The sequence below is a fragment of the Rhamphochromis longiceps genome, linkage group LG17 (genome assembly GCF_057381845.1).
Source record: "Rhamphochromis longiceps isolate RC_006_pf linkage group LG17, R_longiceps_female_GT1.1, whole genome shotgun sequence".
Taxonomy (NCBI): Eukaryota; Metazoa; Chordata; class Actinopteri; order Cichliformes; family Cichlidae; genus Rhamphochromis; species Rhamphochromis longiceps.
The window spans coordinates 3716440-3740838 of NC_140573.1; the positions used below are offsets into that span (position 1 = coordinate 3716440).

The following is a 24399-nucleotide window of genomic DNA, read 5'->3' on the forward strand; positions in this document are numbered from 1 at the left end:
AAACAAGAACAAAGTGCAAACTAATGACAATAATAACAAACCAGTGTTTTGGAAAGCAGATCTTACCGTGGCTGTAGCTGACTCCTGGGCTGAGGGTAGAGGGGCTGGCAAGCTGCTCCCTGTTGGGTGTTTGGAGGCCTACTTCCTTCTCCCTCTCCTTGTCCCGCTCCTTCACCTGGCGCTGGCTCATCCTGCTCGGGGTCTGTGTCAGAAGGACGGTGTCATCACCGCACACTATGACAGCTACATAAAAGGAGAAGGAAGAAGAGGTGAGAGATGAAAAGGGAAGACATCAGAAGAAAAATCTGACATGTTGCCACCTTTCTTGAAATCAGAGCACATCCACACACAACCCTCTTGTGGAGCATCTGATAGCTGCAGCCTTCTGTTTCATAACCTATTTTGATAACTTACATAATATTTGTTTTCAACATTATCATCATGACGGTTTTCATGAGAGCTGATAACCTGAAGATGTGAGCCTCTCCCCTATTACTCCACCTTGTTTACTGAGCCCTAATGAAGCAGGCAGGCAAGTTATTGCTTAGCAATGGGAGCCCATCTCGGATGAAGTGTGACCAATCCCATTGCATTAAAAAAACAAAACAGGACTCATGCATAAGTATGAAAACACTTCTACCATTTATGGTTCTAAAAATATTTGTAACAAGAAAAAACAACAACTGCTCTGGTCTTACTGGGGTCAGCAGCTAAATGTCTCTTGTTATCCCATCTCTATTTAAATAATGTGTTTACTCATTTATCTTTACACACACCATCTTGCAACAGCAGAAGTTATTGTTTTAGTTAAAATGGTTTCAGTTGCCAGTCTTGGGCAAGATATTAAACACCTAATGGCTCCACAATTCATTCATCAGAGTAGGAAGGTGTGGGAATGTTACACAGAAAGCACCTGGGTGTAGACAAAAGTGCTTTATGGGACATTTTGTATAAAGCTCTTCGAGTTCTCAAGAAGAGTAGAAAAGCACAATATGTGAACCAGTCCATATGGCTCTGTGCTATATTTGAAAGTGGAATTTACATATTAGACAAAGGAAAGAGCAACACAATCACATCGTTTTGCTTTAACATCTGAAGTTAAGGGTGAGCGTTCTTAATATCAGTTTATATACTACATAGAAAAAGTTCATCTTTGCACTCTGTTCAAAAGAATGGACTTTGTTTGCTTTTCCAAATGCAGATACATTTTGTTGTGAAGCCATATATGAAGTGGACAGTGACACACTTTCCCAAAATACATAATTAACTAACCACTAAAACTGACTTTAAATGCTCAATACTTGGGAAAAGCAAGAGCACATGCATTCTTTTCTAATCAATTTCAGCCTAAATATCAGTCCTGGCCAGTTTGCTGACTGGGTACACTGGCCTTAGCCCTTCGTCTGAAAGGTCACTGGCTTACCGGAGGTGGCATGCTGCTCTCTCAACTCTGCGTGTTGCTAGCAGGGCGAAAGGGTGGAGATGAGGGGGAAGGGCAAGACAGTGATAGCAGATAAAAACAGAGGGAAAGACAGAAAATGAAAGGGATTGGAAAATGTGTCAGAGGATTTTGGATAGAGATTAAAGGGGACGAAGGGGTGTCCGCCATGTGTTGTTCACCAGATGTTGGCAGTGGTGGGTTTGCGGGCAGTGGGGTTGGTGTATAGTGGGCAGCATCAGCATCAGCAGCAGCATCAGCAGCAGGTGAAGCCGCAGCCGCACAGGACGACAACACACACACACACACACACACACACACACACACACACACACACACACACACACACACACACACACACACCAAAAAACAGAGGAGACAAGAGACAGAAAAAAAACACATTAGTTTAACCAAAATGTGGATGGAAGACAACTTAACATAAATCTGTTGGGTGATGGAGGCAGTGGGAGGGAGACTTGGTGATACACAGCAATGGATAAAGTTACAGCGCACACACAAACATGATGGAGAATAAATGGTCACATTCCCAATGACTACCAATCAGCGGCCCATTAATTACAACAGCTGCTGCCGGAGAATCCCAAAATAATAATTAAGGGCCATCTCAGTGGTTGATCCCACACTGCAACTAACAACTGCTTTGCATTTAAAATGTCACTGAACGGTTGTAGCTCTTTAACATTTCCCAGAGGTCGTGTCTACCAATTAGTCAAACTCAAAAGACACAGTTTTATTGATCATCTGGGTTTCAGTTAGTGTCACATCTGATATTGACTATATACCTCAAGGCAACGTGACAGTGGGAACTGATTTTGATTAATGATGAATGAAACTGGTTTTACAAGATGAGTTTAGAAATCTTCAGCAAACCGAGTGAGTGCACATTCATTTTGAAAACTTAAAAATCAAATGTAAAATTAAAAAAAAAACATGATTTTAATAAACCCAACGCTGCTTTGTGCAATGTGATAATGTCCTCATGCTAACCTGCTCTTAGAAATATTATGCACCAGCTTATTCTTACAGATTATAGTTAGCAGCTTCTGTCATTGCTAGGATATGCTAGCTGGCTAGCTATATGACTAAACCACACATCATATAAGGAGGAGACCTGACTCCTGAGCAGAAATCTATAGGAGATGGGGCAAAGAAGACAACTGTCATGTCTAAGCTCCCCAAAGAGCCAAACAACAGCCAAAGAAGCTATGTTAGCAAACATTGCGCATGCATAGTAGAAGTATAGAGCTGTGATCAGATGTTTACATACACTTATCATGAGCATGTTATGGTAATTTGAGCTTTGAGCTGCTCTTTTTCCAGGGTTGAATGATTGATTTAGCACCATACAACTTTAATAAGTGGTGCTGAAGGTTCTTCGATGTCTTTTAAGGGACAAACTCCAAACTCCAAAATTAATTCAAACTTGTGCACCCAATTCTTCAAAGAAATCATTAAAAGCCACAAATTATTTAATTAAGCAGGAACGTCTAAATAAGTGCTGGAGTAGTTTCAAAGGTTCCTGCCAAGTGACAAGAATCACTTTTAAAAGAACTTTGGCCAAATGAAACTTTCGGGATTATTCACTGGTTGCATGACATGTCATCCCTGCAGCATCAGCCTCAGAATAGCACAGGAGAAAAATATTAATGATTTGTGGATGCATCCTCTGGGTACAATAAATATCCATGTAACAGCACAACCACTTTGTTACTCAAGTGTTTTATATTTTCAGTACAGTACACCATTTACTTTGCAGGTAGTTATTAATGTAATGTCTCATAAACAGGAAGTTAATCATTACAATCAACTTAAATATTTCAACCATTGGTTTATATTTCTTATTAAGTCCTATCCGCAGAGCAATAAACATTACAGTGTAATTGGTAAGCAGCTCTGACCACAAACAACAGACACTCACCCACATGACTCCCTCCACCTGTGCACAGCGGAGAGTGGAAGCATTTAACAGCTGACCAAAAGCAACAAACAGGCTCTGATTAGGTTTGCTCACCATGGCCTCTCTTTATCTTAAAAGTAACAGCTCTGCAACAGTAAGGGCGCTGTTTCTGTTCAGTCATAACTCTGACACAGCAAATATCAACACGACTGCAGAAGATTCTTAATTTCACTACCTCCAAGATACCGTCTGGCTCAGGTTTACAGAAACCCATCATATTAGTCCAGGCAGCTGCAGTGAATAGATCTGGTGTCATGGTCACCGCCGGAGTGAAGCAGGATCCTATATAATCTCTAGTCAGACAAAACAACCATAGGCAGCTCAGTGAGAAGGAAGACGGGGAAAACAGGGCCACTGATTGGTTATTGCTCAGATAATCCTACAGATGAAATCAAATCACAAAGTTCTGATTGGTTAGAACCCAGAGACCTACTGGCTGAGAGGGCAGACGATACTGAGAGCTGCTCACAACAATAAGGGATTAGCAAACTGTCACTGAACGCCAGAGATCTATTAACGAGGCTTTGTGAAGAGGCACCAACAGAGTGCTTTCCTAATTTAATCTTGGCTCAGTGTGCTGTCTTACCATTACACTGAGGCCACTCCCACCAAGTTGCAAACAGATGACCCTCAGTCATTGGGGCAAAGAGGTCAGAGGAATTTGTTCCTGGAAGGCTGGTAGTTTTCTCTAAATACAGCACACAGTCTGATCCCAAAATAAACCACTTTTCCTCAAACTGTCTGTTCAATAAACTCACAGCAACTGTCAGCAGCTTCCGTGACTGACAGTCTTTGTGAACCCGGGGTGAATGCTGTTTATAACAACCTCACCTGGTGATTAGTGCTGATTAATTATGCAGATGAGAGTGTGGGTGGTGGTGAAGAGGCTGACAGAGACACAAAGTGAAGGGCCAGCAACAATCTCCAAGTGATACTAATAGAAAACAGAAACTGCGACAGGCAGCCCGAGAAAGAGTTTTAACAATACAGTTGAATAAAAGCGCACTTGCTGGACCACAGCAAGTGGCAAGAGCACATTAGCATTTGAAAAGCTTTTGTCACTATAAATTGATCATCAAAAAAAGGGTGGTGGGAGGTTTGCATGCACTAAGCTGACCTAAAGCATGAATCATTCAAACTCAAACTTTTTGTGACCAGGTTTTAATATTCTATAAATCCTCAAAAATAATGTCTGTTGTCAAGTTGTCTGTGAGATTTGTACAGTCTGCTGTTTTCCCAGCACAAACATTTGTGTGGAGAATGAGAATCAACAGTGTACAACCCACATCCTCACAGCTGAACTTTTAGTGTCATGAATAATCTAACACGTTCATCTTTTTGGGGTTTCTACATGGAAAACAAAGTGAGGTAGAGATGGAGGAGCACTGACTCAAGTTCAGAGAGATAAAGGATGGAGGGGATTTCACCACACATGAGCCCATTCTGAAAACTCGCAGTTTTAAAGCCAGCAGGATTTTTAGCATTTGTCTGTATTTTGCAGTGCACTGCAATTATTTTACAGATAATCCTCTGTAAAATAATATTCTCACAATCATCATAATTAATATTACACTATTACACTGCTCAAAAAACATCCCAAAACTAAAGGGACACGTTAAAACCACATCAGATCTCAATGGCGACGTGCTGAATACTGATTTGGACTGAGTAATGTGAGTAATCTTGAGACTACGGTGAGAAGCAACAAATCCTCCAGCCATGGCACATTCTGATGTGCCTGGAGGAGTTGGACTACCTGTGCTGGAGTCCAGGTATCACCTCATGCTGCCAGTAGTAACACTGATATGATCCAAATGCAAAACTGATGAGGAGGGAAAAATGTCCTCCACCTGTGAAACCGTTAGTGCTTTGGGAGTAATCTCGTTGTTGCTCCTCTAGTGCCCCTGCTGTTCATTTCTTTAACACCACAAAGCAGCTTTTTTTTTCTACAGTGTATATTAGCAACCTAAAAATCACCTTCAGTGAAGCTATGAGTGACTGTAGTTGCTGAAACACACACACACGCACACACACGCACACGCACAACTTGTATTAGACTTTGGGAAAGCTAGCAGCTGACAACCATGTTTGGTTTGGAAACTTTTGATACTAAATTCCATTCCCAGTCTCGTACACGTACTGTGCTCTAATGCAGCGACCCCCAACCTTTTTTTTGCACCACGGACCGTGTGTCCGACAATATTTTCACAGACCGGCCTTTAAGGAGTTGCAGATTAATACAAGAAAATAAAACCAATACCGGTATCAAAAAAAGAAGATTTATTCATAACACACGGGAAAAGACCCAGGGAAATGGAGTTAACGATTAAAAAAATAACGCTAAAAAACCGATAAAAACCCTAAATTTCACACCCAAGCCTCAACTCTCGCGGTCCGGTACCAAACGACTCACGGACCTGTACCGATCCGTGGCCCGGGGGTTGGGGACCGCTGCTCTAATGCACATTGGATTTTTGAAGCTCATACAGATATCTACATTTGTATGCTGGATATATATCATACCATATCATATATAGCCAGCAATATTTCCTCAACATAAACTTACATTAATGTAAAAAAATATATAATAAAACAATGCATACTATCCAGCTATTTACAGGAGCTCCAGTAAGAGCTCTCTGATGAGCAAACCAAGCAATGTCTGCTGCACCTCCACTGCAGTGACTCTACTCACAGGCCTGAGGAGGAACGTACTGCATATCCACTGACAACAAGATCTGCAATGAGCCTGTGCTGGTGTATTAATGTATGCATTAACATGTGCATCATAAGATGTCTAAAATCCTTCACTAAAGTAGATGGATCTTAAAAGCATGGACATAGATATGTGTACATTTTACTGTCAGTGATATTTCCCATCATTAGAGAGAATAAGTTTCGAACCCATCAGCCTTATATTGCAAGAGAAAAATCATCATCATAATATTTTCATGCGGGTAGTGTTTCAGTTTCCACTGACAGGTTAATCAAAACAGATCTCAGATGAGTTGAGCAATCACAATTTTGTGTGCACGACCGCAGACGCACATGTAATACTGTAAGAATCTGAAGAGTTCTCACAGTCTGAAAATAAAGAAAACATTGGCAGCTATTGCTGCAACAGCTTACTGTGTTTGATTAAGGCAGATGCAAATAAAAAGGTAAACTCCCTGTGACAGCTCACCTAGTTTGATCCCACTGTGGTCTGTTCAGACCTGCAGGCCCAAACACAATAGATGTGCAAGTCAAGCCTGTACTTCAACCTCAGCCGCCGACATAACTGGATGACACCAGACAACCTTGTTTGAATTAATGAAGGAAACAAAGACGGGGGCAACGTTCAAGGTGTCCAGCTCCCTTTTAGAGGGGGTGAAAAGCAAGGTGACATTTTACTGTCTGACTCTTTTCATCTCGTTTTCATTTCAAAGCCAGCAGCTTGCTGTGCCGATGACATGACAAACAAGGACACTGCAGCAGATGCTGTGAGAGAAAACTGAAATACATTTTAACCACAGACACAGAGCAAAGCATCTGGGCTTAGCAAGAAACGATTTTGAGATTATTAGTCTTTAATAAATTAAATCAACTTTCAGATAACAGTAACAGTATGTGGTTAAAGTCTGTATAGCCAAATATCCAACATTTAAGGCCTTGCGTCTGGGGAAGAGGCACAAACTTAGAGACAACCCTAATTTTGTCCATTTCCACATTTATTCAGAACAAACCCAACTCCTACATAAACGGAGGCAGTGCATTAAGAACACTCAGGCTTATCTACACAACGCTGGGAAACAAATGCTCATCCATATTCATACAGCTATAAAAGGTGATGATGTAACTACCTAAACAGATTCCACCCAATCAGAACGCACCAAACCTAGACAGGAAACATGGCCCCAAACCCCGTCTCTGCCTGTGAAAGGATGGAGTGCTAATTCAGGATAAAATGCCATGGCATATTACATAATGTTAAAACATGACTCGCAGCAAGTTCTGACCCAGTTTCTTTTTAGCAGCAAGGAGAAAAAAATACCAACAGTTTTTTCCCCTATATCTGAAAGGCACCTTTAGTTACTAGAATCAAAATACAGCCTAAAACTCTTCTATATAATCTATATAATGAAAAAAATCCACAGCCTGTATGTTAGACGCCACAAAGGTGTTTGTCACTGAAGAAAGACACAATTACAGAGGCTAAAAATCTCAATAGGGAGCGACAGAGACAGAGCTGCAGGTTTCCAGGTGCTAGACTGCTGCTGGATGGCTGAGTCATCACTGGCAGCTATTTTTAAAGCTCCACATAGCCACTGTTACTGTATGAAACTTTGTTTATTTTGTATAAAAGCTGATATTTTGAAATGTCACATGCACAACTCATGTCTGTCGATGTGTAGCCTTTATATTGCATTTATGTAATATATATTTATATTGCAAGTGTAACGTGTGGCTCTAAAATCTCTTATGTTCCACTGTGTTGTGATATAGTTGTGATATGAGGCCATGGCAGGGTATTTACATAAACTTGTCCCGTTCATACTATACTTAACAATTCCTCTTTATACAAATATGCTGGTTTAGCTCAATAACACAATCCAGAATTCTATTCCTCTTGATTCAGCTAATATGTTATCAGACAGAGGCTTAGAATTAAACAGCACAGCACTGATTTATAATTGTGTCAGCAGGAATAATATTGTTACGATTTTAAAAGTACTGGAGATTACTAAAACTAAAACATCTCTGAGCGTTTCATAAATTCAATTGCACCATTAACATACATACACATTTTATTCAATTAAGAACGAGCTTAGCAATCGAAACTGTGAGTTTCTCCATTTGAATGTTATGCTTTTGTTTTTTCCAACAGCATTGTGCATGCTATTGCAGTGCACACACGCACACACTCCCACACAGATAGGATTTCTCTAACCCCGATAGCAGGACCGAGCAGAGACTGTCCTTCTAGCTCCTTTTTGCTGTCCACTGCTCTCCACTCACCAGCTGCCTCATATCCTCAAACCCAAACAGTAAAGCTGTGGGCTGTAAAAGCAAAACAACAAGCTGAAAGACATCAAAACAACTGATTACTAAATAATTACTAAGCACGCCAAACCTGAAGAGCTGCAAACAAAACTCATTATTTAATTTTCAGGAAAACCACTGCATGCTTAAGACATGAAGTGAAGAAAAACCTTTCATATTAGCCATCACAGCTAATATGGAACAGCAGCTGTTGTGACTCTGGCTTAATCACTACTGTTAGATTAGAAGCTTTGCCAGCTGTGTATCAAACTAATGGTCGCGTTCACACTTATACTACCCATAGTGTATATCAGCAAAGGAGTTTCGAAATGCATGTGCTAATGTGCTTTCAGCAATTCAAATAGTTTACTAACTGAAGAGTTCCTCATAAAAAAACACCTCACCCTCTTTTCCCAGAACTGTGCTGTCTATAAAAACCCTCCCTCAGCCAATAAACTGCAAATAAAACTCATCATTTATTATCAGGAAAACCACTGTATGGTTATCACATTTCTTATTTGTAGACTCTGCAACTGAACAAAACTAAACAGTCTGGGAACCCAGTGGTTCTTAGTTCACTGGTTAGTTTCTTTAGCCAGTAAGAACCAAGTCTTAAAATGATTCGATTTTTATTCCAATGTAACAGCACTTTGTGTCACCTGTGGTTGTTTTAATGTGCTTTATAAGTAAAGATGGATGGATGCAGTATATCAGCAGAGCGAACAGTTCAAATTTTGTTGCAATGTGCCAGTCATCATAGATAAACTTTACCAATAAAATGCTAAGTCATCACCAGACAATAGGCAGTGGTTTCAAAATTTCTGCTCTCCACACAGACAGCATGCAAACCAGTTTTTACATAATGACATTAAGATATGCATTTTTAAAAGATTAACCTCATACAAGCTGGTTCGTGCCAAGTCCTATCCATCATAGACTGCTGTATGAAAGAATGTAAATTCAATTAAAACCTAATTCCTGACGTGATAAGCACTAACTGAAACCTCCTGACGTTCAAACACAGAGGACAGCAGGAACAGCACTGGAGCCATTTAGACTTCAGGTTCTGGGAAAGTAGAAAAACACTCCAACTGTATTTTGCTTAACAAATGACCAATTTGTTGATTAGCAAATTATATTTTTTTAATGAATTAATTAACTGCTCTAAAGTAAAACTCCCTGAAGGGAACAACCTAACAGGTTCAGGGGTTTTCTAGTAGACGTCCTGATGGACGGTAGAAAGAGTCCTGTTACATTAAACATCAAAGCAACACAGAAGCACTTATTCTAATAACAGGTTTGTTTTGTCTCATAAAATGATTTCAAAAGTGACTTTTTTTTCAGAATGCAAAGCCAATTTCACTGGATAGTTACAAAGTTAGAAAGTGCGTTCATTAGATCTGCTTACACTTAGTTTGCTCCTCGTTTACAATAAAGAGGTTTCTGGGCTGCCTCAAGTGATTGATGGAAGAAATATCTGCATAAAGAGGAGCAGTACAATAAAATGTTACATCATAACAGAGTACTTCACATCTCATTTGTGCAATACACTGTTTAATCATGTAAAATATTCTAAGCTGCAATCTAATGAAACTCAAATATCCCTTCTGCAGCAGTCTTAGTGTGAAACCACTGCAGGCCAGCACGCAGTCCTGTCAGAGTATCTTCAAAGTCTGGCACATCTGTCAGAAAGTCCCTGGCTAAAGGCCGACTTCAGAGGTAGAGAGCTGCAGTATGGGATGGTGCTCATGGGTGCTGACCAAAGGGTGGCTTATTTACAACTGGAGTGGAACTACAGCAGGCATCACAAATGAAACGTCTAATGGTATGGGCTCACAGAGATCTGTATGCACTGGCCAAGATACTGCCAAAGTAAGGCAAGAGCCAAGCCCATAACCTGAATTTACAGGGTGAGCCAAGGTATTTATTTCAGTAAAGAGGGAGCAACCATCATGCAAGTCTGTTAAAAAGTGAATGGCAAATGTTTTATTGTTTCATCTGTGTCAATTCCACAGAATAACCAAAAGCAATTGGGCAGAATGAATGATGACCGTGCAGAATTTCCTTCCTGGTCAATGATGTAATTGGAACATCGCTGCTAAAACTAGTCCGTTTTTGTTTACTGCACTTGATTTCCACATGCTCAAACACAGGTGTATAATCCTTCTGTTTAATGTTTTGGGAGAGCTGTAGGTGTTAGGCTTACATACTAGAAAGAAAGGTGTGGACAAAATGATGAACACTGCGTGCTGGGATACAGTACCAATGCAGTTTGAAACCTGTTTAAGTCGGTAGCTTTTCAACCCTGTGATAGGGAGCAGGTGTGGAGACCCACAGGGCTGCCTGACAGTGAGGCTGCTCCTGTTAATTACCCTGTTGAAACCAAGCCGTGTCATTATGCCGTCTTTAAGTACATCTCTGTGCCCTGGAAATTCTGATATAGCTCAGAATGAAATACATGCTCCTCTAATGCCTTGCCTGATGCTAATCATGTAGTGGAGCCAAGCTTTCAGACAGATGTAACAGAAGCTGCTTAGAATGGCTGTTGTTAAAGTCTGAAACTGTGGACTACAGCAGACGGTGTGTAAAAGAGACCCAAAAAACAAAACTGGGGATAAAAGTTCTTTGCATTTGGCACTTTGAGGAATGTAAATATTAAGCACAATACTGCTATACAGTGGGGCAAAAAAGTATTTAGTCAGCCACCGATTGTGCAAGTTCCCCCACTTAAAATGATGACAGAGGTCAGTAATTTGCACCAGAGGTACACTTCAACTGTGAGAGACAGAATGTGAAAAAAAAATCCATGAATCCACATGGTAGGATTTGTAAAGAATTTATTCGTAAATTAGGGTGGAAAATAACTATTTGGTCACCTCAAACAAGGAAAATCTCTGGCTCTCACAGACCTGTAACGTCTTCTGTAAGAAGCTTTTCTGTCCCCCACTCGTTACCTGTATGAATGGCACCTGTTTGAACTCATCATCTGTATAAAAGACACCTGTCCACAGCCTCAAACAGTCAGACTCCAAACTCCGCCATGGCCAAGACCAAAGAGCTTTCGAAGGACACCAGGAAAAGTATTGTAGACCTGCACCAGGCTGGGAAGAGTGAATCTACAATAGGCAAGCACCTTGGTGTGAAAAAATCAACTGTGGGAGCAATCATCAGAAAATGGAAGACATACAAGACCACTGATGATCTCCCTCGATCTGGGGCTCCACGCAAGATCTCATCCCGTGGGGTCAAAATGATCATGAGAACGGTGAGCAAAGATCCCAGAACCACACGGGGGGACCTGGTGAATGACCTGCAGAGAGCTGGGACCAAAGTAACAAAGGTCACCATCAGTAACACACTACAACGGCAGGGAATCAAATCCCGCAGTGCCAGACGTGTTCCGCTGCTGAAGCCAGTGCATGTCCAGGCCCGTCTGAAGTTTGCCAGAGAGCACATGGATGATACAGCAGAGGATTGGGAGAATGTCATGTGGTCAGATGAAACCAAAGTAGAACTTTTTGGTATAAACTCAACTCGTCGTGTTTGGAGGAAGAAGAATACTGAGTTGCATCCCAAGAACACCATACCTACTGTGAAGCATGGGGGTGGAAACATCATGCTATGGGGCTGTTTTTCTGCCAAGGGGACAGGACGACTGATCCGTGTTAAGGACAGAATGAATGGGGCCATGTATCGTGAGATTTTGAGCCAAAACCTCCTTCCATCAGTGAGAACTTTGAAGATGAAACGAGGCTGGGTCTTCCAACATGACAATGATCCAAAACACACCGCCCGGGCAACAAAGGAGTGGCTCCGTAAGAAGCATTTGAAAGTCCTGGAGTGGCCTAGCCAGTCTCCAGACCTCAACCCCATAGAAAATCTGTGGCGGGAGTTGAAAGTCCGTGTTGCTCGGCGACAGCCCCAAAACATCACTGCTCTCGAGAAGATCTGCATGGAGGAATGGGCCAAAATACCAGCTACTGTGTGTGCAAACCTGGTAAAGACCTATAGTAAACGTTTGACCTCTGTTATTGCCAACAAAGGTTATGTTACAAAGTATTGAGTTGTATTTTTGTTATTGACCAAATACTTATTTTCCACCCTGATTTACGAATAAATTCTTTACAAATCCTACCATGTGGATTCATGGATTTTTTTTTCACATTCTGTCTCTCACAGTTGAAGTGTACCTCTGGTGCAAATTACTGACCTCTGTCATCATTTTAGGTGGGGGAACTTGCACAATCGGTGGCTGACTAAATACTTTTTTGCCCCACTGTAGATACAGTGAGGAACACTGGAACTCACGTTTTGATTTTCTATTGATGCTACTGAAAGTATTCAAATTAGCTACTAGCAGTTCCTCTTTGCAATGGCTCCACGAATATAGAGAGAACCACTGCAGGAAGTTCAATTTTGAGACTTGAGTTATTCTGATTCTAAAAACATCATTAAGTCCGTGTCTTAAGATGTGACTGTGTTATGATTCAGAATGAGTCTGACTTTTGACTCAGTCTTCCCCTCGCCTCAAAATCTTTCCGTCCACTTACAAGCTACAGTTACTGCCTCATATTATATGAACTCAGTGATGTAAAATAACAATTGTACGCCAAACAAATGCTTGGATCAGTGCAAACCTGACAGCTTTACGTAGTTTAAGTAGTGACAGTGTTGCAGAACGAGTCTCTTAAATGTTTGCCATTTTTAGTATTTTCTCAATATTCCATTTAAAACACTTAAATTGATACTTAGCAGGCAATGGCTTTAAATATTACTTGATAGACAGTAATTTCCAGATGGGCAGAAAACAACAACTGGCTGATCAACATAGCTTTAAGTGCTGCTTCACTCTAAATGTTGTTTATGATAAAGCAGAGTTTACAGTGTAGACTGCTGAATATATTCAGCACACCACTGGATTTTCAACATTTTTTTAGGGTCAAAATTCGATTTCCACACAAAATAGCATGCCTTGGAAGATGCTCAATTGCAATTAAATGTAAGCTTTAACTTCTACTCGAGATAAACTGAAGTAGTGTGTGACACAATGGAAATTGGAAGCAATGCAGGGTCAGACAGGAAATCCATACAGAGATAATTCTAAGCAGAAACACTGGAGCAAACAGGAAGAATCCCAGTGCGTTTCTGTTCATCATCCTGTCTCTCCATTCCTAACTCTAAGTCTGATAACAACCCCTTGTAGGTGTCGCAGAAGTAAGTAGATTAAAAAAAATATCGGTTTTACAATATAAAGGAGTTTATACAATCATGTTGGGAGATGGGGGAGAAATGTGAAACCTGATACAGGTGATCAACAGCATTTCATGAAATTGTAGCATTTCATCACGCAAGTCTTTAAAACTGGGAAAGTGGGGGTGACTGGGTGGATTTCACACAGAATGGAATCTCAGTTTTATCAAGCCCAGAGCAGCAGGGAGGTGAAAGGGAGTTCTTATGATAGACCGACATAACCAGCACCAATTGATTAGTTAAGTCCTGTCATTGAACACCTAGTTCTTCACTACCTCAGCATCTTAAAAATCAGTTGTTCCAAACACAGGGTAAATTATTGAAGTTATTAAAAAAACAGCACATCACAAACCTGAAGGAGGGTGAGGCGGACATAACTTCATAGGCCTGTTGAAAGTTGACTTAGGTAAAACTGCATTTCTGAAATTGACCCAGTTCCCCTTCGTCACAACAAACGTCCAGCACATTTCTACTAGCAACCACTAACACTACCTGCTTCTTTGTAAAATGAAAACGCCCCAGGACAAAAATGTAAATACAGTTTGGTAAAGCGCCTTACAATGTGAACAATGTAAATATCAATATTTATGTTACTGTATCAGGCACCATGGAGCCCAACTGGCATTAGCCATATAATACTAGAATTAGCAGCTCCACCAGTAGCGTCCTGTGTTTTTCACAGACGAGAGCAACATCATTCGGCATGACCAGTTTGGTGGTACGTCAGTGATTGTCTGGGGAAGCATATCCATGGAGGGACAGCACCCTGACTGCAGCTATCGGGATGAAATCTTGAACGCACTGTCACACAATACACTGGGCAGTGTGTTCTGAGTTACTCCTGGACAATGCCTGACCTCATGTGGCTAGAGTTCCTGGCAGTTCCTGGAGAATGATGGAATTGATACTACTGACTGGCCCCCATTAATGCCTGACCTAAATCCAACAGAACACCGGGACGTTATGTTTCAGTCCATCTGATGCTGCAAGGCTGCACCTCAGACTAGGGCTGTTCGATATAACGATATATATCGGATGACGATATAAAAACATCTATCGTTTCATTTTACGCTATCGTTTGTTTCGTGGTGTCGCAAAATAAACTGTTTACGGCGATATTTTTTCATGGTTCTGATGGACACTGTAGTGGCTATATTAATTAGTTAAAGTTCTCTCTTTCTCTTATATTTAATATAACCACACTACAGATGGACAAGCGCCTGTTTTTATGCGTTGTCGTTAGCAACAACGACGGTAAAACCATCGCGTGTCCGCTTGTTTATGTTCCACATAAACCTTTCACAATAAAGCTCAAGATCCTGTTGAGACTTTTCAAAATAAACTGAATCATGTGAAAGAGCAGATTATTTACGGATGAGAAGTAAAAAAGAGCCGCCAGGTGCTAAAAAAATAAACCTTAGACTCAAACGTTAGAACAGGCTTCTCCCCGCAGCACGCCGTGTAATAAATACTCACAAAGAAAACGGCGCCGTTACAACTTATGTCTAAAAATGTATCGTTTCATGCATCGGCTAAAACACTCGACTCCAGGTCCACGACGTCCAGCTGGAAACACTTCACGCAAGTCGAGCTGCCTGAGATTCACAGATTTTACAGAAAATGTAACATTGTTGTGATTTATATCGTTATCGGACGATAGATGTCTTATATCGGGATATGAGATTTTGGTCAAATCGCACAGCCCTACCTCAGACTGTTCAGGAGTTCAGCCCTGGTCCAGATCTGGAAGGAGATCCCACCAGACACCATCCATCGACTCATTAGGAGCATCCCCAAATTTTGTCAGGCATGCATACAAGCACGTGGGAGCCATACAAACTAGTGAGTACTATTTGTTGTTGTGGCCCACTGAATTTTCATTCCCATCAAACGATGTGGCATCCTTTAGTTCCTCAAACATTACACTGTCCCATTGAGAATGGGGGGGAAAAAAATCAGCGTTTTCCAAGAGTTTCTTTAATTTTTTTGATCAGTGTATTTATCTGATAACGCTAGAATTTGAGTGATTTTGGAATTGGAAAGTCACTTAAGACCTCTGTGTAATACTCGCTAAATGCGCGTTCACAATTCATTCTTTATCCTGTTTCTTTATTCTAAGATCTGGCTCCAGACGCCAGCAGCTGTTCAGAATGAACAAGCTCAGGGCTTGGCCAGTACTGTCAATCTGATTACACTCACTCCAGTCCTAGCTGCCTGCAGCCCTTGGATAGCTCCAAAACTCCCACAGGGTTTCTTTTGCAGGAGGGGAATATAATTAAACAGAAACACAATCATTCCTGGAAAACACTGCTGTTACATAACTCTAGTGCACCAATACATAATTGGGTAATTTGCCTTTAAATGAGACACACACATGGTCAGACAATTAAGAATCTGGTCTGCCGTTTCTGCTGTTAATTGATCTGACTTAAAGAAAAAAATGCTTCATTGTGATCTCATTGTAGGCCTCATTAGGGTTTTAATTGGACTTGAGAGGGTTGCATTAAGGAGCTATTATGCTGTTATAATGTAGTTGTATTCCTGCCTGTGGCTTGCTTGCAAGCAACTAGAGTCAGCCCCCCTCCCATCATTAGGCTTGAGTGGATCCATGCTTCAGCTGCAGCAGCCTTCCTTATTCTTACACTTGAGAAGAAATCTGTGAAGACACATACTGAGCCATCTAACTCTTCATTACAGCTCCAACAGAAGCAATACAATCTGAGTTGGCTGTACCCACAGCCCTTGAGCAAAGCACGCAGTGAGAGTTGGCCTTCATTCAGTGACAACACACTAAGTAAACAAACAGAGTGGAAACAACAAGGCAGGCTCTTTGTTTTTGTGTGAAACCTTATCACAAACAGTTACATGTAGAGCTTCAAATTACTTACTCTTACTGCAGCAGTAGTTCAAAGAAACAAAGCATCTTCTAGATCAAAGCTCTTCTAAAGCGACACTGTGATCAACTGTAACTGCAACCAACCCAGCAGACACACATGCAGTGTTAAGGTTCACTTACAGAAACAAAGGAAATGCGTACCATGTGTCAGTCAGCAGAGGGATGTGAGCTTGTCGCTGCTACCACGTCTTGATCGGACTAAACCTGGTACAACAAGCCACTGAGCACAGCCCGTCTCTGTCTCCCACACACACACACACACACAAACCAAACACTAAAGGGAGGAGACAAGGCAGCACCGAGAACAAGCATGCAAGAGAATTTAAGCCTCTCTATGATGAACGCCGTTTCCTCTCTTGGCCAGTCCTTTTCTTCCTCTTCTCATCACTCACAGCCTTCAGTAAAATTCTTATTGTCCCACTCAAGCATTACATCGCAGGCATTTATTTACTGTGTCATGAGTGCTTTTATCTATCCTCAAAAGCACTCATGACTGTCTCTCTTGATATCTCACCTTCCATCTTCACAAAAAAACATGAAACAATGTTTTTACTCTCCGTTTTACAACAACGCAAACATGTTTTTCAGCCCAACATCATCTGACTGACACGCAAAGCAGCAAAGCACCCGCACAACTGCAAAAACAAGGAAGTAGGCTGTCTTCTGTTTATAAAGGACTGAACTGGCAGCCACAATTAAAACGTAGTGCGCTGAAGCAGTTATTGCAGAAAGGCATGCATCCCCTCGAGCGTGGCTACTGTAACCACACGGCTCTTCTGCACCAATAAACCAAAGTGCCGATTTCCGAAGCCATCGTGGAAAATAACCCCAAAGGAGGACGCACACGCGCACGCATGCACGCACGCGCACACTCCAGTTTCAGTCTGATTGCTGTGGCATCTTCAGTAAGCGCAAATAATCTGCAAAACAAGACTCAGCCAAACAGCTTCCACGCCAGTCTCATCAGCAAACGCATTTAGACTTGTCCAGTGTCTCATGAGGTCTGCAGCGTTTACTTCATAAATACTTCGACATCTTTGCAAGTAGCCTAGAAGAAGGTTTCAAAGGTTGAGCGATGGGGGGGGGGGGCAAGTACAGTCAGCAGTAGCTGCTGAACAGAGCCTGTTGTGGTTCTCATCTAATCTGTTGCTAGCTAGCATGTAAACCTTACTGGTGACAGGACAATATAACATGGGAAAAAACAAACTTAATGTGGGTGGAAACTTAGATGTGCCAACAGTTTTTCCCCACCCTCTTCTCTTTGGCAAGTCACAGTGCTCACAGGCACATTTTTATTTACAGTTATTTACAGATATACCAATGTATCTGTTACATATAATATAATACATACAGTGGGGCAAAAAAGTATTTAGTCAGCCACCGATTGTGCAAGTTCCCCCACTTAAAATGATGACAGAGGTCAGTAATTTGCACCAGAGGTACACTTCAACTGTGAGAGACAGAATGTGAAAAAAAATCCATGAATCCACATGGTAGGATTTGTAAAGAATTTATTCGTAAATCAGGGTGGAAAATAAGTATTTGGTCACCTCAAACAAGGAAAATCTCTGGCTCTCACAGACCTGTAACGTCTTCTGTAAGAAGCTTTTCTGTCCCCCACTCGTTACCTGTATGAATGGCACCTGTTTGAACTCATCATCTGTATAAAAGACACCTGTCCACAGCCTCAAACAGTCAGACTCCAAACTCCGCCATGGCCAAGACCAAAGAGCTTTCGAAGGACACCAGGAAAAGTATTGTAGACCTGCACCAGACTGGGAAGAGTGAATCTACAATAGGCAAGCAGCTTGGTGTGAAAAAATCAACTGTGGGAGCAATCATCAGAAAATGGAAGACATACAAGACCACTGATAATCTCCCTCGATCTGGGGCTCCACGCAAGATCTCATCCCGTGGGGTCAAAATGATCATGAGAACGGTGAGCAAAGATCCCAGAACCACACGGGGGGACCTGGTGAATGACCTGCAGAGAGCTGGGACCAAAGTAACAAAGGTCACCATCAGTAACACACTACAACGGCAGGGAATCAAATCCCGCAGTGCCAGACGTGTTCCGCTGCTGAAGCCAGTGCATGTCCAGGCCCGTCTGAAGTTTGCCAGAGAGCACATGGATGATACAGCAGAGGATTGGGAGAATGTCATGTGGTCAGATGAAACCAAAGTAGAACTTTTTGGTATAAACTCAACTCGTCGTGTTTGGAGGAAGAAGAATACTGAGTTGCATCCCAAGAACACCATACCTACTGTGAAGCATGGGGGTGGAAACATCATGCTATGGGGCTGTTTTTCTGCCAAGGGGACAGGACGACTGATCCGTGTTAAGGACAGAATGAATGGGGCCATGTATCGTGAGATTTTGAGCCAAAACCTCCTTCCATCAGTGAGAACTTTGAAGATGAAACGAGGCTGGGTCTTCCAACATGACAATGATCCAAAACACACCGCCCGGGCAACAAAGGAGTGGCTCCGTAAGAAGCATTTGAAAGTCCTGGAGTGGCCTAGCCAGTCTCCAGACCTCAACCCCATAGAAAATCTGTGGCGGGAGTTGAAAGTCCGTGTTGCTCGGCGACAGCCCCAAAACATCACTGCTCTCGAGAAGATCTGCATGGAGGAATGGGCCAAAATACCAACTACTGTGTGTGCAAACCTGGTAAAGTAAACGTTTGACCTCTGTTATTGCCAACAAAGGTTATGTTACAAAGTATTGAGTTGTATTTTTGTTATTGACCAAATACTTATTTTCCACCCTAATTTACAAATAAATTCTTTACAAATCCTACCATGTGGATTCATGGATTTTTTTTTCACATTCTGTCTCTCACAGTTGAAGTGTACCTCTGGTGCAAATTACTGACCTCTGTCATCATTTTAAGTGGGGGAACTTGCACAATCGGTGGCTGACTAAATACTTTTTTGCCCCACTGTATAATATGCTGAATAAACCTAATTTCTGTTTACTTAAATATATTAAAAATAACATAAAATTGAATTACTTTTGATTATCTTGAATTTATTATTAATTATTTACAAATTAAGTTAACAGGACTTCAGAGTACTTGTGTTACAACCCCAGGTACTACTACTTTACAGTCATCAGTACAGTCCACTCCCCCCTCTAAAAACGTTTATAACTTTCTATTTTAACAGTTCAAACACCAAATATATCTTAAACGATCATCCTAATGAAAATAATTATCAAACATTTTAGCTCTATGAAAATTTAAAAAAAAAAAAAAAAAAATCAGCAAATAGGCGAATTATCCGAGTTATGTTCCACAGAAAAATCCAGGAATAGGTGAATTCACGAATACTGAACCGCAAATCGATGGAGGTCGCTGTACAATTAAAGAAAAAAGAAAAAAGATGGCTTCTTCCTTTTTCTGTACTCTCTGTACCTCTACAAACTTAATGCATGGATGCTACATACACATGTTAACACAGTGTGCAGAGCATCATTCTTGTGCTTTTAGAATAAAAGACAGCGTTGCTTACTAGTGTTAAGATAGTATCAATAACTACCAGCCTGTCAGGACCCAACTCTCAAAGACTGGTTGGATCGGTGGTTGAAATTCTCCCCATTCCTCCACATACCTCTCTGAGGGAAGATAAGTGAGTCTGTGTCTAAGCATTTCTGAATTAACACCAGCCCAATACAGTGATCGGTCACCTACGTGGAACTGAAAAGCAACCAAGGACTGAACTTTTTCTTCACATTTGATACAGCACTATTTAGGGCACATTCTATGTGAAAGACCAGATGCCACACTGTGAATGTCTTCCAGGAGAGAGAGACGTGCAACTTATTAACCCAAAGATGTGAGGAACTGAAAAAGACTAAATTAGAGTAAGAATACATCTGCTCCGAAATCTGGAAATAACCTTTCAAAGAAAAGTGGTGCACATGAATAAAAAAAAATTAAAAAAAAGCTCTGTCATAACAGAGGTAGCTGATTGTATATGTTGGTAGTCTTAAGGAGGCAGTCAGCATGTAGCCTGCTGGGAGAGATGACTGTGATTCATAAGTCAGGGTTCAAAGTTATTTTCAGCTTCACAAAAAACGCTTGTTTCTCTCACTTTGCAGTTCAAATAGTGGAAGCAACCAGAGTCTTACGCAAAGAGCATGAACAAAGTCAACCAGCTCTATCGAACACACTCAGACACGTAAAACTCATTTGCTGCACTGGCCATTAAAATTAGACCAAAAAGTTCATCTGCAGACAGCGTTTTCTCAAAGAAGAAACAAAGCACTCTTTATACTAGAGACACGAGCTGCACTGTTAACCCATTAATATCATTTAAGAAATCTGGTTTTACAGGGTTTTTTTACTCATTTTTTTTCTTAAGAAATGTTCAGAGATCGTTTTTAAAAGAAGCAGAGCTTTCTAATGACAATTTTAAAAACTTTTTTTAAAAACTCACACACATTAGTTTTATGGGTAAAGACACGATTGTTATCGGTTTGAATGTAAATCAGGTTTCCCATTGGTGATGACTCTATATGTGGCACTTGTAGAAATCAAACATTTCAATGTTTCTCTTAGCGAAACTTCTTTATGGAGCCTTTAATGTAAATAGTAGTGACAATTCAAATATTAAATGTTTGGGTTTTTCCCACAGTGAAACTGTGAAGTTAGCTTTACTGTTTCAGTCTACTCCTTAACATGAAATGCAAGCAAGCCTGTAATTATTACTTGTTTTTGTTTTTTTGTTTGTTTTTTTGTTTTGTTTTTCTTTTTTTTGGGGGGGGGGGGGGGGGGGGGGGTTCTGTAACCTGTCAGAACACTACATTACTTCATGCTAACAAAGCTACTTCTTACCTGACAGTTTGCATCAAAAATAGAAAACGTTTGAACAGGATTAAGGAGTAATAGTAGCTCCAAAACTACATGCAGTCTGTGGTATATGTTCAGCGGTGTTATCAAAATTCAGATCTTAGACAAACACAGACACAAACCACTCGCTAAAGAACTCAGGAAATGACTATATAGGAAATAACAGCCCTCAGTACAACTTACTACTTACTGCTAAACTCTGCTGAAAAGCTCTGTTTGTCAGCAAACTGCGTAAGAAGGCCTGACATAGTGAAAAATACTCAACTCAGTATAAAAACAGACTGGTTAATGCTTCACATAAAACTATGCGAAAAAAATGTCTTCAAACACCGATATGACACACAAGAAACTGAAAAAAAAAAGGGTATAATTGTTAGAGTGAATTGTTAAATGTTGTCATTTTATGCTTGCCAACTCTGATGAAAGGAATTCCACTGTCCTTCCCCCCAGATTCTCAAGGTTCTGGGTGGGGGGGGCTGTAATGTTTTATTGCAGATGCATCCTATCTGGAAGATCTGCTTCTTGTGATGTTGCTCCTGCTTTTATGACCCTTTGGTCAGCAGGAGGTAACACACACACATTCTTACACACACACACAAGCACACACACATTCTCACATAACACACACACACACACACATTCGTACAGAAGTTCACACATATACATACAATGCCTCGTCTTAGAACCATGCGGCCGTTGCTTTGCTGTGATGTGTTTTGTGTGAACTGTCTCTCAATAAAAGGCAGTGAGAGAAGGCCGCCGTCGGGGTCATTTTCGTGGTGGACACAGACGAGGCCTCCCTTGCGCAAGTAATCGATCGATCGACTGTCTTGTTTTCTTCATGATGAATAAGTCACTAGCATTAGCGGGGCTTGTGGAAACACAGACCCAAAAATAATGTATTCATTTAACTCTAATGAACTCTGTGAATCTACTGCTAACAAATTTTAAGCCCAAGCATTGATTCAGCATCTAGAATACTCAATAGGGAGATATTTTTTCTTTGCATGGGTCGTCTACCAATGGGAAGGTCGGCAGATCGATCAACGGCCCTTATACGATTTGCCCTGATGCATCCATTGGAGTGTGAGTGTGTGTGAATGTTAGATAAAAGTGCTTATGTATATATATAAATATATATGCACTTTGAGTGCTCAGAATTGAGTAGAAGGCTGCTATACCAGTAGCAGACCACTTATTTATAAGTAACCTTCAGTTCCTCTGATTGTTTTTCCACTTCACTTGTTCTTTGTCTGTTGAAAACAAAGGCTATAATTTGCACTTCAGTGGTCATAACAACAACAATCTGTAAAAGTGCCATGTATCATATGTGACACTACACAGGACTCCGAGGACAGCTGCCACTCTTCTAGCATCATAACTACAGCTCATGAGCAGACAATCAAGTTGAGGAAGTCAATACTCCAACAGTGGTGTTCACCTGTTTGTCAGTGTGCACACCAGCAAAGAGGAAGGGAAGCTTTATCAGTTTAGAAATCAGCTACAGCTGCCACATCATCTTTTCAAAGTTACTGTTTTTTTCTAGCTTTCAGTTTCAGTTTCTGAGGTCAACGCTGTGAAAGATGAGCTCGCTTTTCCTGTTTACTTTAACCAGTTTGTTTTAGTGGTGACAATGTGTTTAATCAGCCCACGCTGTCACCTCTGCTCTGTCAACACCACCCTCATCTACACAGTGATGCTTACAAAGTAAGGCAGCCTCAGTTCCTCACTCCCCAAGAGGAGCCTGAAGCCAATTTTCACCTCTGGTTCCTTGAAGCCTCCTGTTGCTTCTTCCTCCTGTGACATTATGTGGCATTTTGGATTTCGGTACAAAGAGTCTCTATAAGCTCTGCTAGTTGAAATCTTTTCATCAGAGCCGCTCTGTTTATTTTGCCGATACCTGGGGCAAAATAAATATTCCTGACTATTAGTCTGAACAGTGTTCTGAACGAAGCATAATCTGACTTTGAACTTGCATTTGAAGTCAGGGCTGTGGTGGGCAACTTTCACAGCTGAAAGTTTAAACAACTGAAGGTGCTGTTTACATAGGTGCTCATTCCCTTAACTTACCAAAAGGCTTTTTTTTTTCCGACTGGTAGGAAATTTAATCAGTCAAAAGCTTCAGGATAACCTAGAACTGGAAATCTGAACGTATACATACATATAGAAACAGCTGGAAAGTGTTTCCATTGTGCAGCTAGTATCGGTACACTAATGTTCACTAATTGCAGTCAGTTACTATCTGTTCATGATAAGAGACGCATACTTGCTGGTGCAACATAATGTGCCACACAGTATATGTGACAGCGCTAGTGCTATGTTAACCAAGTTCTCCCCTGAACACCCTGCTCCCTCAAAAGTAGATCAAAGTGGTTCAGCGACTGTGCAGGGCTTCCTGACATGCATGAGAAGAGTTCACTAAGGGCTTACAGCATCTGCAGACTTTTATTATCAAAGTAAGAAACAGGGTGGAAGCAATTTTGACCGCAGTTATATCCATACATATTCACGTTGATACAGGCAATTTACTATTTATGTAGAGAAGAGGAGCAGACACTTTTGTAACTGCGCTGTAAAGGGTTAATGTTACTCTCTCCCCGTGTAAACCACTGATGGTGACTGAAAAGATGAGTCCAGGGGGTACACTGCCCCTTACCCAGTGTCAGTTAAAGAGAGTCTCCAAAATTTAATTGTTCATAATTCAAACATCTTTGCTTATTACCTTACAAAATGGTGAGATGGTTTTTTCTTTAAACATTCATGTTGGAGTTGGCCTAAATTTCTAAATTGTGCATTCTCATTGGCAACTAAGAGGCTCAGTTGTGGGGGAGGATTGGGGAGTGGTGCCATGCAAAAGGCCATGAAATAAATGAGCTTTTTCTCATTCATTTCAAATACCTTAGCTGGTGATCTCTGAGCCACAGACTCTCTTCTTCTACCTCTGAGCTACCTCAAACCCATT

General features: G+C 41.1%; 1 protein-coding gene across 7 annotated transcripts in view; it reads right to left on the minus strand.

Annotated features, from left to right (window-relative positions):
* osbpl8 (oxysterol binding protein-like 8) overlaps positions 1-24399 on the minus strand; it is a 98086-nt gene that overhangs the window by 37806 nt on the left and 35881 nt on the right. For 4 of the 7 annotated variants that reach the window (XM_085387826.1, XM_085387821.1, XM_085387823.1 and 1 more), the window contains 2 exons: positions 1424-1460; positions 67-243 (listed from right to left, as the gene is read on the minus strand). In XM_085387826.1, coding sequence (XP_085243952.1) covers positions 67-243; positions 1424-1460 — 214 coding nt within the window. Of the gene's footprint in view, positions 1-66; positions 244-1423; positions 1461-16704; positions 16833-24399 lie in introns of those variants that run through there. The other 3 variants (XM_085387825.1, XM_085387824.1, XM_085387827.1) reach the window with 3 other exon arrangements.